This window comes from Clytia hemisphaerica, unplaced genomic scaffold, assembly GCF_902728285.1.
Source record: "Clytia hemisphaerica strain Z4C2 unplaced genomic scaffold, Clytia hemisphaerica genome assembly, whole genome shotgun sequence".
NCBI lineage: Eukaryota > Metazoa > Cnidaria > Hydrozoa > Leptothecata > Clytiidae > Clytia > Clytia hemisphaerica.
This window is the reverse complement of record NW_027103744.1, coordinates 172977-188553: the sequence shown is the minus strand read 5'-3', so window position 1 is coordinate 188553 and position 15577 is coordinate 172977. Positions and strand designations below refer to the sequence as shown.

Sequence of the window (15577 nt, the reverse complement as noted above, 5' to 3'; positions counted from 1 at the left end):
ATTACTGCATTTTCTGAAAAAGAATTATCAAGTTACAGTGACGTCTCTATAACTCGAATGTGGAACACAAATTTGTTCGAGTTAAGGGAATTTGGAGTTGTGGAGTAAGGTTTATAAGGCATTGTTAACTGAAGGGACGAGCTAAGGAGACATTCAGTTAAAGAGGTTCGAGTTAAAGACACTGCACTTTACTTAAAATTACAGGTACCTCTAAAGTCATGTTGGGTTCACGCAATGCCAGTTGTTCGCTGATACTTTTAATGAAAAGCGTGCAGTTTGCTGGTATACAAACTCCTGAAAGAAAAAAAGTAAACAGGGTTGAAAAAAGGACAACAGAAGAAAATACTTAAATCCGGAGGGGGTGTTGGTACTAGGGTTGCGAGCTGACGGGTATGTGCCACCCGACTTTCGACACTCGGACCCTTAGCAGAACTGAAAAGAAGGGGGAAAAGAATCTAATCTAACCTGACTGACCAAATTTCGATGTTTTTAGAGGCAAAAATTTTCCTTTTTCCCCGAACTTTAATGGGACTGAAATTTGATTTTCTGGTCTTTCCAACCCATAGTGGGGCTTTGGAGGTCCAAAAACGGTATCCTTAAAGGCGGCATATACCCATACCCTCAATTCGCTTAAGTAAAGTGCCCCCCCCCGGACACTTTTAGCAAATACTTGATATTCTAGTGTAGCATGCTAGACGACTCAACATAAATAAATAACAGAGATTTCAGCGAAACTAGTAATTGAAGGAACGATTATTTTATTATTATATGACACCAACAATATTATTGTATTATACGGATTATAAACGACCTCAGTCTATTAATATTAGAGAGTTTATGTATGTTTTACTGCCATGGAGACAATTAGCTTTTATTTGTCTAGATCCTGATTGATTGAGGACGACGGTAAAATCAGCACTTTTAGCGTCCTCGATTTGTTGTCAGAACATTCGAATCAAGTAGGTCGCCAAGTAGGTCGCCAAGCAAAATAGAAAACAAAACGGCGGACACGCTCCGTTATTATAAGAAGCCCAATCCAGGCAAGTAGTAAGAGATCAGTGCACAAATACCTTTAGCTTCCCACAGTCTTTCATTAATTTGTAGTGAGAAGTTCGTTGTCAAAGCACATAGAAGGTTGTATGCAGCCAAACGAAGACTCGGGTCTCGATTCCCAAGATTGATCAAAGACTAAAATATAGGAAAGAAATCAGCGAAAGATAGAATTTAATAGGATATCATATGATATAATAGGATTTCGCGTATTAATTGCGCGATTGAACGAACTCATTCGCGAAATACATAATCTGCATTGGTGATACTACTAAAACATGATTATTCTTAACGAGATTTTTCTTTTTTACCAATAAATTGTGGTTCTCGAAATAAACCCATTCAAATTTAATTGATGAACATCTAAAAAAATTTTTCTCGAAAATCAGTCAAAGGGGGTATCAATATTTTATTTGACCCAAAATCGCAAAACCTTCTTAAATACAAATTAGACTTATTTTTATGTATCGTTAATTAGATTTTCCAACAACATTTTGAGTGAGTGAGTAATTTACCATGTTTAATAGCGTTCCTGGAACATCCTTAGGTCGCATCTTCTTACTGGCCATGTGTTTCGTTTTGTCCTACAAAAGAATAAAAGTAAAATGCAGTAACATTTGCTGTCTTTTATGATTTGATACAGCAGAGTCAAAATAGCTTTACCTCCATAAGTAATTCAAACTTTTTTCTGCTTCCTAGATAACAAATCTTAGAATTTTATCTTGCCTATCTAACTCAACTCTCGCCAAACCAAAATAGAGTAGAGTCTCCTCTTTAACTCGAACTTCTATAATCGAATGTCTCCTTAACTCGAACAAGTTTTCTAGTCCCTTCAGTCAACAATGCCTCATAAACCTTACTCTATAACTCGAAATTTACTTAACTCGAACAAATTTGTGTTCCCCGTTCGAGTTAAAGAGACTCAATTGTATTCCTAAAATTCTGGTTGGACTATATATCTAACAGATTGGCTACCATGATTCCATCAAATCAGAGAATGAAAAAAAGTTCATCAGATACCTGTTGAGAAAGTCTCCATCGAGCTTGAACGTGTAAAATGGAGTTGACGATTTCTTCGGCCTGCGGTGTGACGAATTTCAAGCCCGTTCGACGACTTGTGAATTCTAAATCCAATACATCATCTTGATGACTTGCCTATTGTGGAGAAAAAGCACATCATTGCTCGGGTAGCTTATTGGCCCAAATTTAGCACCGGCCCTTTTTATGCCAAATTCAATTTTCCAAATTAGCACATATTCTTGAAATTTGGAGAATTATGCAGAAATCTGCTTAACTGAGATGGAAGAACTGTTAACTCTGCTAATAGACGAGGAAATGATATGCTATTGGAAAAGATTGCGGCGGGCAAAAAAATACAACCTTCTTCGAAAATATTCACCCAAACTTTTTATAAGAAAGGAAATATGTCCGGAGGACAAGGAAAAAATCGAACTAACGGCAGGACGGGTTATCAGGTACCGAGCGAGAGAAATTTTCGTCAAGTATGCAAATAAAAATTTCAAGTAAAAGATAGACTGAAGGGGCTTTATCAAAGATATATTAAGATAGTGATTTTCTCTTAGGTAATTGGTGTAGTAGTAAGTAGTGAGGCAGTCTTGCCCCTTTTCTATTTGCACTAGACCTAGGAGGTCGACAATTGCTGAGGTAACACCACACCAATGGCGTACATGGGTACCCATGGATTGCAAGGTGAATGCTCTATCGACTTACCCGGCTACAAATCCTCTTAGTATTGAAACTATGTGTTGAACGGTGAAAAAGAATGCAGCTATTATATTTTGATTTTTTACTTCTTTCCCTTCCCTCTTATTGAAACTATGAATTGGAATCGTCCTCAATGGGCTATTCCAGAAATAGTCTGTACCCCCTATGTTGAGGAGGTGTGACGTCCAGGGTGGTCTGGAAAATTAAAAGTCGAAGTAGAATCGTGTTAAAAATCCAAGGGGGTCCTTAAAAATTGGAAACAAATCAAAGGGGGTCACCTTTTTAAAAAAATACCACCTTCAACATAGGGGGTACAAATTTTTCTGAAATAGCCCAATATATGGACTAAGAATGATGGTCACCTTTTCAATTTCGGATGCATAAAACACGTCGTTGAGTAGACATGAGAATGTCAACACTTTGACACGCTCACAGGCTTGTAGTTGAATAGACTGTGGTCCAATCTACATTTACAATGAAAAAAAACAACTTTTTTGCTTTTATCCAATATTTCATAAGAATAAACGTTATTTTATAAGAACAAACTATATAAGAAAATAAGGCTTAGGAGTCAAAATACTAAGAACAAGTCAAGAACATTTGCAGGCTTTGCGGACTGTAGAACATCCGATTTCTTGGGAAAATGGTCAAAAATACTGTTACATGTGAAAAAAATATTTTTAGGCTTAAACTAAAAAACTAAGACGGTTCAAAAGCTTTGAATGTTCTTATAAAAAATATATATTTTGCTTTGAGGATGAACCAATTGGGTTGAAGAATATACAGTCGTCCCTCATCAATTTTAACCCACACAAGGATTCTGGCTTGATCAAAATAAATACAAATGGATCTCAATTTCAATATAAAAGATGATTTCTCATCGACGGAATTGAGCTCACATTAGTGAGGTTAAGTATCGATGGATAAATCACGACGACGGACGAATTTTCTCTAGCCTTCATTCGCGCCACGGCACTTTTTTACAGGCTGATCGGAAAGCAAGCTAGACTTACCCTGTAAAGAAATCAGCTTTGCTTCCAGAACGAATTTCCGCTCGATTTTCCGTTCTAGAAACAAAGCGGATATACTAGGCGGGGTAAGTCTAGCTTGCTTTCCGATCAGCCTGTAAAAAAGTGCGCGAATGAAGGCTCGAGAAAATTTGTCCGTATTTGTACTGAGAGAGAGAGAGAGAGTATTTGTACTTAACCTCACTATTATAGCAATGATGACACGATGAAAGAGCGAAAGATGGTAAACTTACTTTAACAAGAAAGCTCCCTTTTACAGATGGTTTTGAAGCAGAATACACCTGAAATAAATGAAGTAAAATAATTACATGATAGTGTTTGAGCGTTGTAGCACTCTCCTTTTCTAAACGGAAAGATCTTTATCGTAGTTGATCGATATGTTATTGTATATTTAGAAGAAATTGGCCCAAATTGATTATTTATTTCTCAAAAATAGAAAAACTCGGTACTTTTTAAAACTTGATAGACACATCTTGGTAATCTTCTTGAGATTGGCAACCCAAAAAGAAGAAGACGAGATCAGATGCCCCTTACTCACTATACTGCGAAATCAAACCCCTCAAAGGGTCGATTTGCTTTGGCTCGGACATACCCGTCACCGTCGCAGAAAAACGCGAGTTTATGTATCGGAAGATATCGAGGGCGACGGTAAGTGAAGTCGACGCAAAACAAAGTCAATAGTTGATGTACGGCTCTAAATCACCTATGGTCACCTAAACAGACGACGGTGTTTTGGTGTTTATACCGTTGTCAAACAAAGTGGACGGCAATTTTGGGGACATGTCTACTTTGCTTTCTACCGTCTCCTTCGATTCATCTCGAATACATAAACTTGCTAATGTATTCCCCGGGTTTACAGGACACTGATGAACAATCGATACATTCCAAAAAGGGAAAACATTTACCTTGTTATCTTTCTCCAATGAGATTGTAGAGCTTGGTAATCTTAATTCGTCTTGATGGATATGCTCATAGAGTTTGGGTAGTTTGTCGATGATGATCACTCGTGGATGGTTCTGTTGAATGAAAAAAGGCGAAGTGATTTCGATGTTACTTTACAATGAAATGATGGTTCCTTGGTAGCTTAGCCTTCAGAGGTTCAAAATGCTTAGCACATACGTTCTGAAAAGGGCCATTTATTACTCGATCGATGAGTTTTTGAAATTCGGTATGGCAAGAGGTAAAAAAATAAACACCTCGAAAAAATTTAATACACATTTCAATCTTTATGCTAAAAGTGTGTATGGAAGATGGAAAAGGGTGATTTTGAAGGGTAGAATTAAGAGACTTTTGAAATTATTGAAGTGGTGCTCTTACAAATACAGAAAATTGGCGCAATTCAGGTTCAGATAAAATTCGCATCCATTCCTTTTGTGAAGCCAACGTCAAAAGGAGTATTACTCTTGTCTCCCGAATAGACGTCTCCCCCCCGCTAGTTGTTAATCGAAAAAAATCCATACCCCCCGCCCTTATTAAGACCCCCCTGTAATTAAATTCGAGTAATTTTTTTATTACAGTGTAGAAAGACGTTAAACTCGTGAAAATTTTCCTCTCCGTTAGTTTTGGTTCTTATTTTACGTGTTTATTTGTTAAAGTTGCTTTTTTGTTGTTGAAATTGATATCAGTTAAAAAAATCATGTCTTCTAATTCTTATTCCATCCCCCCCGCTTATTAGAATTTAGAACATTTTCCTGCCCCCTGCTTATTCGGACCCCCCGTCTAATAATTTTATAAGTAAGGCAAAATTTCATTGCGTTTAGATTGTGCAGAGAGTAAAGTTTTCTTTGTCACCCAACCGATTGGCGGGAATTTTCCCTAGCGTTTTAGCCCCTCACTTCAAACGTTTCATTGGGTCACATGGATCAAACTAAGAAAAACCAAGATTTATTATTAGCTTTTGTTATACCTTTAGAGGCCTCATAATACGATCACAGCGGATAGCATATTGTTTGACTGAAGAATTGACATTGTAAAAATAAATGGTTTGCGGTGAAGTCACTTGGCTTTCCGGTAGAATGACGAACGCCCTTGCCAAAGTCTCGATCTAAAGGAAAATAGCGCGAGTATTAGATTACAGTGAACAGTTTGTTATTGAAATGATCTTATGTGGTCCAAGCATTAATGATATTTTCTCCGCCTTTCTCAGCGATGATGTACACACAGAAAACTATCGAAAACTCTTGGAAAGATGTTGATAATTTTGTGGAGTTTGAAGCATTCTGAATCTTGTTTATGCCCAAGGGGAAAACAGAAGTAAAAAAAACAAGACGACTTGAAGTCGAAAATTTCGCCAAATATTTGCAAAAAGCATGCTAAAATGCTGGCTCTGAAAAAGCTGTTAAGAAAATTACGAGGTGGATTAGAAAAAAAGGTTTAGGTCAAGTCATGAGAAATGATTCGGACACGGTCATTTTTTATGATGAATAAGCGAGGCTGAGCCATATCAAAACTGCTGCAACCAGTAGTCCCCTGTCTACCTTGTAAGAACTAATTACCTAAAAGTATATCCCCAGCTATCAAAAGTTATTGATTTGATTTTTATAAAGTATATGCTTATAAGAAAAATAAATGTGCTCAAATTGTGTGTCATCCCTTGTTTACTCTGTAAGAACTAATTACCGAAAGGTATATCACCGTTTAAGAGTTATTGATTAGATTCTTCTATAAAGATTCTTATAATTCTATATGACAAATAAAATGTTCCCACATTTTATGCCATCCTTTGATTATTCTGTAGGAACTAATATCTGAAAGGTATATTGTCCATATTATTTGACGAATCTTCTCAACCAAATCTTCTTTATTCTAAACGCATAATAACTACTTACTCTCTGTTTTTCATTTACGCATGTCAAGTACACGTTTTTTTTTTTTTAAGAAACACACTTTTAAGAAACATGAGGCTCAGAATGCCTAAAAACTAAGAAACATATAAGAAACATGCTGAGGCTGAAAATGAAAAAATGACATTTTTAATTCGTTTTTTTAAGAACCTTCCAATCAAAACATGAAAAATAGGCTGATTATGTCAAAAAGTTTGGAAACATGTAAGAAACATTTAAGGCTCAAAAGGCTGATTTCTTAAGAAACATTGAGGCTGCTTGGTAAAACTAGTTTCTTAAAAAAAAAAAAAACGTGTAGAACATTCATAAGAAAAATAATAAAAGAATAAAGTGTTTGTTTAAAGTACAATGAAAATGAGCAAATAATATTAATGATATTTGAATTGTTTCAAAGTTGTACGTTTTATATTTATTATTTTTCTTTTTGAAAAAAAACGACCACGATATTTATGCATGGTGAGTGTGACCGAGGAAAGGTAGAAAAACAAATTAAATTTAGTGTGTTTGTCCACCGTATCGAGTACTTTCGTTTTCTAATTTTTTTTCCGATGACACCAACACCGCCGCGAAAGGCTATCGTAATACTTTCGCTAGGCGAAATTAACAATAAAGATAAAGAAAACATAAATAGTGTTACATTGATACCCTTGTTTTTAGCCTTTTTTGACATTTTTTAAAATTGACATTTTAGGTTTTTGAACATAACTTTTGAACCAATAAAATAAAATCAAAAAGTAATACACCAAAATTTAAGTTAAGCAAAGTGCGCAACTTATTTGTACCCGGTAGTTCCATTTATACTGAGACGAAAAAATCGTCTGATACGAGTAGTTTGTAAAATGTGATCTGTGGAGATCCTATTTATTGAAACAGGAATGGAAAGTACACTCCTCCATAATGCTCATTTTCTAAATTGTTCGTCTCAGACGAATTGCTCGTCTCAGTATAAATAACACTAATGTCTAGGTTCATAACACAAAATAAATTTAAGGATTCAGTTCAACACCATTATTTTTTACCTTGAACCAATTTTGTTCAGAAGAATGTGTAAAATCGACCACCAGCTCCCAGATTTGATTCCGTTTCGATTGTAATGTCAACAACATGTGGTATAAAAGCATCTCGTCCGAAACTTGATCGTTACTGTCCAGAAATAAAGAAAGTTGGAATCATTAAAGGTTTTATATGCTGATATAAGCATAAAAACCATTTTTCTTTTCCTCTTTCTGACCAATCTTGGTCCACATCCATGTCAATCCAATGTGAAAAAGCTTGTGAATTAAAATTGATGAGTAAGCAAACGATAAATATATATAAAAGCATTTAGTCGAAAAATTATTTTCCATATCTTTTCGTACAATCCAAAAACCTACATTTTGGGTCGCAGCCTTTTAACGATAATAGTTCTTACAAAGAAAATAAACAATTAACTCTGTATACAAAGAAAAGAAAATTTGACACTTTTTATTGTTTTTTTATGGAGTCTTAATTTCCCACTTAAATTATAATATCCTGAGTGATTAAAACCCGAAAAGTCTTCATTTCCCGGTAAAAAAATTAAATTCCAAGGTCGTAATTTACCGCGACACCGGATGGGAGTAAAGAGCAATGAGCAACACACAACTATGCGAGCTGCTTAAACGGATGACCTATCGAAATACAATGTCAGTTCTTACATATATTTTCGTGCGATATAATAAAACACTGGTCGCCCAGCTTTCGATTTTCCATCCACATAAAACAACTGCATGTTTTTGATCTGTTCAAGCTCTTCTTGATTGCGTCCCGCATATTTTGCCATGAAGTCTTCTAAACGCCAACCAATGCTTCCCAATCGGTCACGTGGGATTCTAAAGACAGGGAGAATAATATCATCAGTGATTGAATTTTTTGTCTCAAATGGAAATGGGCTTTAAAAAACCAAATTAAGTAAACATATTCAAATTTTTCAGAATTATGTTGAATTTGGAGAAGATAATACAACTTTACCTCACTGAGATTGAAATCGTTCTAAAGTCTATTCACGATAAGTGTGCACTCTTTTTTCATTTACCTATAACTTTTGAAGGAATTCTTCAATCTTTATAAATTTGGTATCATTGGAAAGATATTAGTGAGTGGAACAATTTGAAATAAAAAAAACTTTAAAAAGATTATAAAAATGAAGATGAAAATGAAGAAGAAAAACAAAGTTATAAGCTGATTGACGTCTAAACACGCTGTTTTCTGCAGTTTTTTGCTGTTTTTTGGGGTCAATCACTTATTAACTTTGTATCATAATTTTATATCGAATAAATATTTTAATGAAATTTCTTCACAGTGATGATCTCTTAAGATCAAAGAATCTTTCCAGTGAAAATGAAAGTTATAGCACTTTTCTACAAGATCTTCATTTTTTTTCTTCTTCATTTTCATCTTCATTTTTATAATCTTTTTAAAGATTTTTTTATTTCAAATTGTTCCACTCAATAATATCTTTCCAATGATACCAAATTTATAAAGATTGAAGAATTCCTTCAAAAGTTATAGGTAAAAGAAAAAAGAGTGCACACTTATCGTGAATAGACTTTAGAACGGAAGAGCTTTGTATACTGAATGATACCTGTAGCTACTTCTGCCTGTAAAAGACCTTTGTATAAAAAGATTGATGATACATAAAAGTAAACTACAATCAGTACCATAAAATATTGGCACTTTTGGCTAATTTACCATTTTTCGAAAATTGAAGTTCGAGCAAGAATGTCAATTTCAGGCATTCAACTTGATTTCATCGATTATTTCGATCTGGGAGGGATTTATTGGTTTCTAGGCTATACTGGACATTTTTGAACTTTTGAGTCCTCACATCCTAAGGTCCTAAGTCTTTAAGTCTAGCGTTAGAACTCAGAGTTAAAACTCTACCCTTCTAACCTACTTTAGAGCGCTTACAAATCGACACGGGAACGGTGTTGTGAATTCATTCATTGCAGACATCTTTCTTCGGTCAATCCTAGTAAACATGGACCTACTAACCAAAATCCGATTTATACACTGTTTTTTTATTTTACATTATCAATTTTTGATCGAATTTAAACCGCAAAGAAACAACAAAGGAAATGAAAATTCTTCTCTTACCCGACCATGCTTTTGAATTGATTGGGTTGGTTTTCAGGAGGTCCAAGATGTGCCAACAACGTCACCAGTTTTTCATATGGTCCACGTCCGAAAGTTACAGAATCACTGTGCAAAACAAGAAAAGATAGTGTATAACTCAAATTGAAGTACCCTACAGAGTAAACGGAAAAGTAATCCCGATAAATTATTTCCCCGAAAATAATCCGAAATCGGGATTAATAATGATATCTAAATCATCACCGTCGAGCCGATTTGAAGAGTCACCGGGGCTGGCTAACAAGGAAAATATACACTACCTTTGAACGGAGAGGTATTTTCCAATCTTTTCTTGCGCATGCCACAACAATTTGTGTAGAGAGAGAATATCACCGTCCGTTGTGAAGATTTCTTCATCTTCATCCTCGTCTTCGTCTACGGCGTCAATGTCTGTTTCTTCGTATTGCGGTTCTCGACGTGGCTCCGTTGAAATTTCACGGAAAAATCTGTGAAAGTGAAAAATAGAAAATGTTGAAATTAAAGAACATTATCTAACGCATGTCTTACCATTTGCTTATATAGCAATTTTAAGGAATAGAAAGCGCAACTTTCTACACTTTTGGCGCTGCGCAAGGACGAATTTCGAAAAATTATTTTGCTTATTCTGCTTTGTCAGCGTTTAAATCCCGAAGGTAGGGGACCACTCTTTCTCCCTGGATTGCTCCACTTACCCTCCTTCTCTTAATTGCTGAATATCAAGCAGAGAAGCATCAAGAACCATTATGGGAATCTTCGATATAACCCCCTGGGGGTCGAACCCAAAACCTTGCGCACCGTAGCTGGATGCTCTACCCAATGCTACCACCGCTTTCAATAATAGAGAGTATGGCTTACGCGTGTATCCGATGAAAGTTATTTTCTAGAAAACCGTTGAATACTTCCATGTGGGCTTCTTTCGTGAAATGTAAATGATTCGCAAGGTTTTGCAGTATCTGTAGTTTGAAAAGAAGTCAGGGTTAAAGAAACAGCAGAGTCTCAATAATTCGAACCTCTACATCTCGAATGTCTCTTTCACTCGAATATGTTTTCTGGTCCATTTAGTTATCAATGCCTATTATAAACCTTACTTCCATATCTCAAAATTTCCTGTAGTGGAGTACGCAGTTAGTTATATTCTGCATCTGCAGTAGCTTTCATCACTGTAATCGCGGTACTTTAAGATAATACATTATACCGCAACTGTGCAAATGCGGGATATCCCAGACTGGTAAAAATCCATGACAGTCGTTTTGATAGCGATAATAGATACATTTTATACGCTACTTATAGAAAACTTGAATATTCGGGTGATTCAGTAGGGCAAAAATAAATTATTTAACACAATGTAAAACCTTTAAGAAGAGAAGAGAACAACCATCCGAATTATTCGGAATGGGTCCTATCCCTGGATAGATACCTACCCTAGGATAGGGAAATTAACACGCTTATCAGACACTGCTAACCCTCTGCGCTCACGACACGACCGAGTTAGTATAGACGACGATACTCGAACTACACGGGAGGACATACATCCTCGCAGGTTTTGAACCTATGAGTATCGTCACCACACCACATGCAATACCTGATATACTCCCTCATACTCTTTTATCAGAGTGATGGTACCCAGTTCCCCTCACAAGGCATGGGTTGACCCGAGCGAAGGTACATTCACTTGGTAAGTGAATCATAGCACCGAGTGAGAATCGAACCCTAACCCAGACGGGAATCAAGGTTGATAACCACTACACTACTACGCCTACAAAAGTAAAACTTTAAGACAGATGCTAAATGAATATCGAATTTGAAAAAAAAATCCAAACATTTTGGACAAACCTTTGATAGTAACGTTAAACCACGCCGGACACTTGCGGCTACTTGTTGATTGACGATTCCATGAGAATGTGGTGACACTGTAACAAAGAATATACGCAGAGTTGAGTACTTGGGCAACACCCCCCAGCGAGCGATTTTTTTTTTGGGGGGGGGGGGCGCAAAAGGAAAAGGGATGAAAAAAGGCGCCTCTGGTTACTTATTTTGGCGACCTTTTACCAATTGGTCAGGTAATCAAAGTTTATCGGACTAAGTCTATAACAGACTCGACTAACCAACGATTAAATTAATGGGATTTAAAAGGTGACAAATAATTTAGTTCTTCTTACAGAAAAATTCAAGTTAAAGTAGTTCGAAAAGTGCATATACTTTATGATGGGTGTACTTTGTTTGTTTATATTTCCTTTAAGCACACAGTCGGCGCTTACCTAAACCCTTCACTTGCCTAGTACTCTAGAGCAGAGAAACAATTAACAATGTAATCTGCTTCAAGATTGAATTAAATTTATGAAGATGAAAGAAATCCCATACTTATGACAGGGTTGATAAATCGAAGGAAGAAAGCGCTTGAAACAGCACCGTATGAATGCGAAGGAAACTTCTGTTGCACTGCCTGTGGAAAAATTAAGGATGATGTAAACAAAATCTTTCGCCCTGTGAGTACCATCAATGATAAAGTTGTTTATTATTTTCTCACATTCGAGATCGTGATAAGATGATCAGATGTTGAACTAGTAAAAGAAAGTACCTTATGCAAGCAATGACAAAGACTCTGTAGTTGCATTGGAAAGCTGAAAGAGAAATGGAATACACGTACTTTCTTCTCAGTGGGTAAGAACTCAGCCAGAAGGTAAAGGAATATAAGAATCAAGTAAAACAATTTAAAGATTGGCACCTGAGTGACCCAAAAAAAAAGTAATGGAATCATTTTGGTACCACCTTATTTCAATATATTTTGCACTGAGGCTTAAAATCGCTACAGTAAACTCACGCTAATTCGAACTTCTATTATTCGAGTTCGAATTAGCGAGAGCATCATCAATAATTTTTGAATATTTTGAATTAGAAGCTCCGCTTGGTTTCAATATGCTTTAGATATTGGCCGAATTTCTGTCTCTATTTTCTTATCAAATTATTCTTATAAAAGGAGATACCTTGGCCTCGTCTCGTGAACGATATCCATGAAGCGGTTAGCGAGTTCAATCACATTCTGAGTGTTGTCTGCTTTGTTTTCTCCTTTCTCCAGCCTGGAAGAAAAGAAGAAGAGTATAGCGAAGCAAGGTGCTACCTCTAATTTAATCGAGCAATTTGAAGTTTATATTGGTTTAATGAAAAAATATTGGTTTAATGAAAAAAATATTGGTTTCATCTGCTCGGACAGTCAAGTATTGGAAAGAAATATAATTGTCCTGGACACAAATTCTCAGCTATTTCCCCCTCCCCCATTTGCAATGTTCAATGAACGATGGGATGGCCCTGGGATCTTTTTTCTAAATTTCTGAAGTAACTTCCTGTGTTTTCTCAAACACAGTCCATCATTATAGACGATGAAAGCGTAATTAGAACTTTAGTCTGTTTCTAGGATTTTCATAATTATGAGCTCAGTTCCATTGTAGCGTACTCCAGTGAAACTTGCGTTGAAAAGATTAAAGCTCCGATTAAGGAGGGGGGGGCTCCCAAATGGTTAACAGAATCAGAATGTTGTATTCAGTGGCCAATGCAAGGTTTTTCGTCTAAGAATATGAAACTAAAATTTGGTAAATGACGCATAATTGCTGAAAAAGCATCCTCATAAACAGTGGATGCTCCATAATTCGATCTGTTCGCGTTAAGGAAATTTTGAGTTATGGAGTAAGGTTTATAAAGCGTAGAACTTTTAACATTGTATTATACCTTGCTTCGTCTACTTCGTATGACTTTCCAAGTGATTTTCCCATATCCTTTATAATGGGACCAAGCAGAAGGTGTAGATATCCGCTACCGTAAATTTTGAATGAATACGTCATTGCTTTACTGGCGATACTATTCCCACGGAATAATGTTTGTTGAGTTTCTGTTCTCTCCACCTAATGTTGTTGAAGGGACAAAAACGATGTTTATAAGATACCCTCATCGGGGAAAACTTCGTCAGGGAAAAGTGACGAAATTTTGGACAAGTGACGAATATTTTCCCCGACAAAAATTTTCCCCGGCCTTAATGCGTTTACCAACTACCAGCAAGTGACGAATTTTTCCCCGACGAAAATTTTCCACGATAAAATAATGTTTTCTACGGACACTACCCGGTGGAAAATAAACAATTTTTCCTTTACTTAAATTGGCTACTACTGCTGGTAAAAACCAGGGTGTTTCCTTAGGAAACATTTTGTCATTACAATCATGAATAAGATTGCGATTAAAAAACATTATGAATTTTCTTTAAAATATAAGAATTACAATACAAGAATGACAACAAACAAAAAAATGATTTAAAAACAAGGAAAAAGACGTCACCTCATCGCGGAATAAGTTCCACAGCAATACATGAAGTGAACCATGGTTGTCAAAAATATTCACAAGCACCTGGGCTACTTCATCCTAGAAAAAGAAATTCAAAAAGATGCGAATTTGATTATTTATAAGAAGCTCATAAATTTTTCGAGCCTACGGATGTTCTAAACTTTGTGAGTTTTAAATCCTTAAATGTTCTTAAAATTTTCTTATTTTCAACACTTTGGGCTGCTTCGGGAGTAATTTTGTCCATTTTCCTAAGAAAGCGGATATTTTAGAGTCAGCAAAGCCTTAATAAATATTACAGTCATCGAAGCTTTATGTTCTTAATATAGTTTGTTCCAGTTTGCTCTAAAAAACGAGTATTACCATGACATCCGTGGAAACAGAATTACAAAGCGCCATCACAATGGGTAATTCCTCATCAGCATTCGAAGTTACCAATAATTTGACCAAAGATGCGAAACGATCTTGTAATACAGTGTCTGCCAAACTTTCAAATTCAGTCCCCTAAAAGGTTTTATTTAAGCGAAAGAGAAACTTGAAGAAGGCATCATTTTGTTGTTAAAGATTTTTGAAGTAGTGGAGAAATTATCGTCCACTTTGAACAATGTTGGGAGAAAAATCTCGTGAACTAAGCCACGATAAACTTCCAATATGATGGTGGGAGAAGAATCTATCAAAACTTAGCCACACGAATATCTCGTGATCCAAGCCACGATAAACCTTAGAATATCACTGGGCCGATAAACTTAAACTTATTTAGATATTTTTAATGACGTTGAAGAAATAAAATTTCGTCCATCCCTTCTAAAAAAAACTCAAGGATGAAGACGGAATGGAGGAAATACGGTGCATTTAGCCTCGTACACACCCCCCGTTTGTCGACGTTTTCCAAACCTCCAATCCCCCGTTTATTAGGCGCCTGAGAGTATGTACACCTATAAGATCCCGATATAGCTCCCTTCTATCCATCAAGATTCAGGATATTGACTGATAGCTTACCTGACGCAATATATCCGTGAGAACTTCCAAGAAGGTCGCGCGCGTCTGTGTATCTTCATGATAGCCTAGCCCAATAGAATGTTTGAGACCACTATCAATGTTGGCACTCAGCATATTTGACATTGCTTGAACAGTAGAATCTCTTAATTTAGTGAAATGAGGTGCTAGCGATCCTTTGCGTTGTTTTTCTTCCATGATGCCATAACATTTGTCCAATATGGTCATAAATAACTTGAAATGTCTGTCAAAACGAGAGAAAGTAAACATATTATTATACTGTTGACTCTCGCTAATTCGATCTCGAACGGAAAATTTTATTTGATCGAATTACAGAAAGATTCGAATTATAGATGAACCTCGGGGCTTTTAATCCCAAATCACCCTCCAAACCATGTTATTGCTGGTAACAATATTGTATTGACTCTCGGTTATTCGAATATTATTTTTTTAGTCATTCTATAAGTAAGATGGTTACCC

The 15577-nt window shown here is 36.0% G+C and overlaps 1 protein-coding gene across 4 annotated transcripts in view; it reads right to left on the bottom strand.

The window, feature by feature from the left end:
- Positions 1–15577, bottom strand: part of LOC136805288 (neurofibromin-like) — a 69143-nt gene that overhangs the window by 15754 nt on the left and 37812 nt on the right. For all 4 annotated transcript variants that reach the window (XM_067061867.1, XM_067061866.1, XM_067061868.1 and 1 more), the window contains 21 exons: positions 15101–15341; positions 14465–14605; positions 14099–14182; positions 13499–13671; positions 12760–12852; positions 12354–12396; positions 12137–12218; positions 11609–11685; positions 10631–10728; positions 10057–10242; positions 9761–9865; positions 8323–8496; positions 7666–7789; positions 5710–5847; positions 4709–4819; positions 4037–4084; positions 3138–3239; positions 2071–2205; positions 1566–1634; positions 1071–1188; positions 209–294 (listed from right to left, as the gene is read on the bottom strand). In XM_067061867.1, the coding sequence (XP_066917968.1) occupies positions 209–294; positions 1071–1188; positions 1566–1634; positions 2071–2205; positions 3138–3239; positions 4037–4084; positions 4709–4819; positions 5710–5847; positions 7666–7789; positions 8323–8496; positions 9761–9865; positions 10057–10242; positions 10631–10728; positions 11609–11685; positions 12137–12218; positions 12354–12396; positions 12760–12852; positions 13499–13671; positions 14099–14182; positions 14465–14605; positions 15101–15341 (2428 nt within the window). The remainder of the gene's footprint in view (positions 1–208; positions 295–1070; positions 1189–1565; positions 1635–2070; positions 2206–3137; positions 3240–4036; positions 4085–4708; positions 4820–5709; positions 5848–7665; positions 7790–8322; positions 8497–9760; positions 9866–10056; positions 10243–10630; positions 10729–11608; positions 11686–12136; positions 12219–12353; positions 12397–12759; positions 12853–13498; positions 13672–14098; positions 14183–14464; positions 14606–15100; positions 15342–15577) is intronic.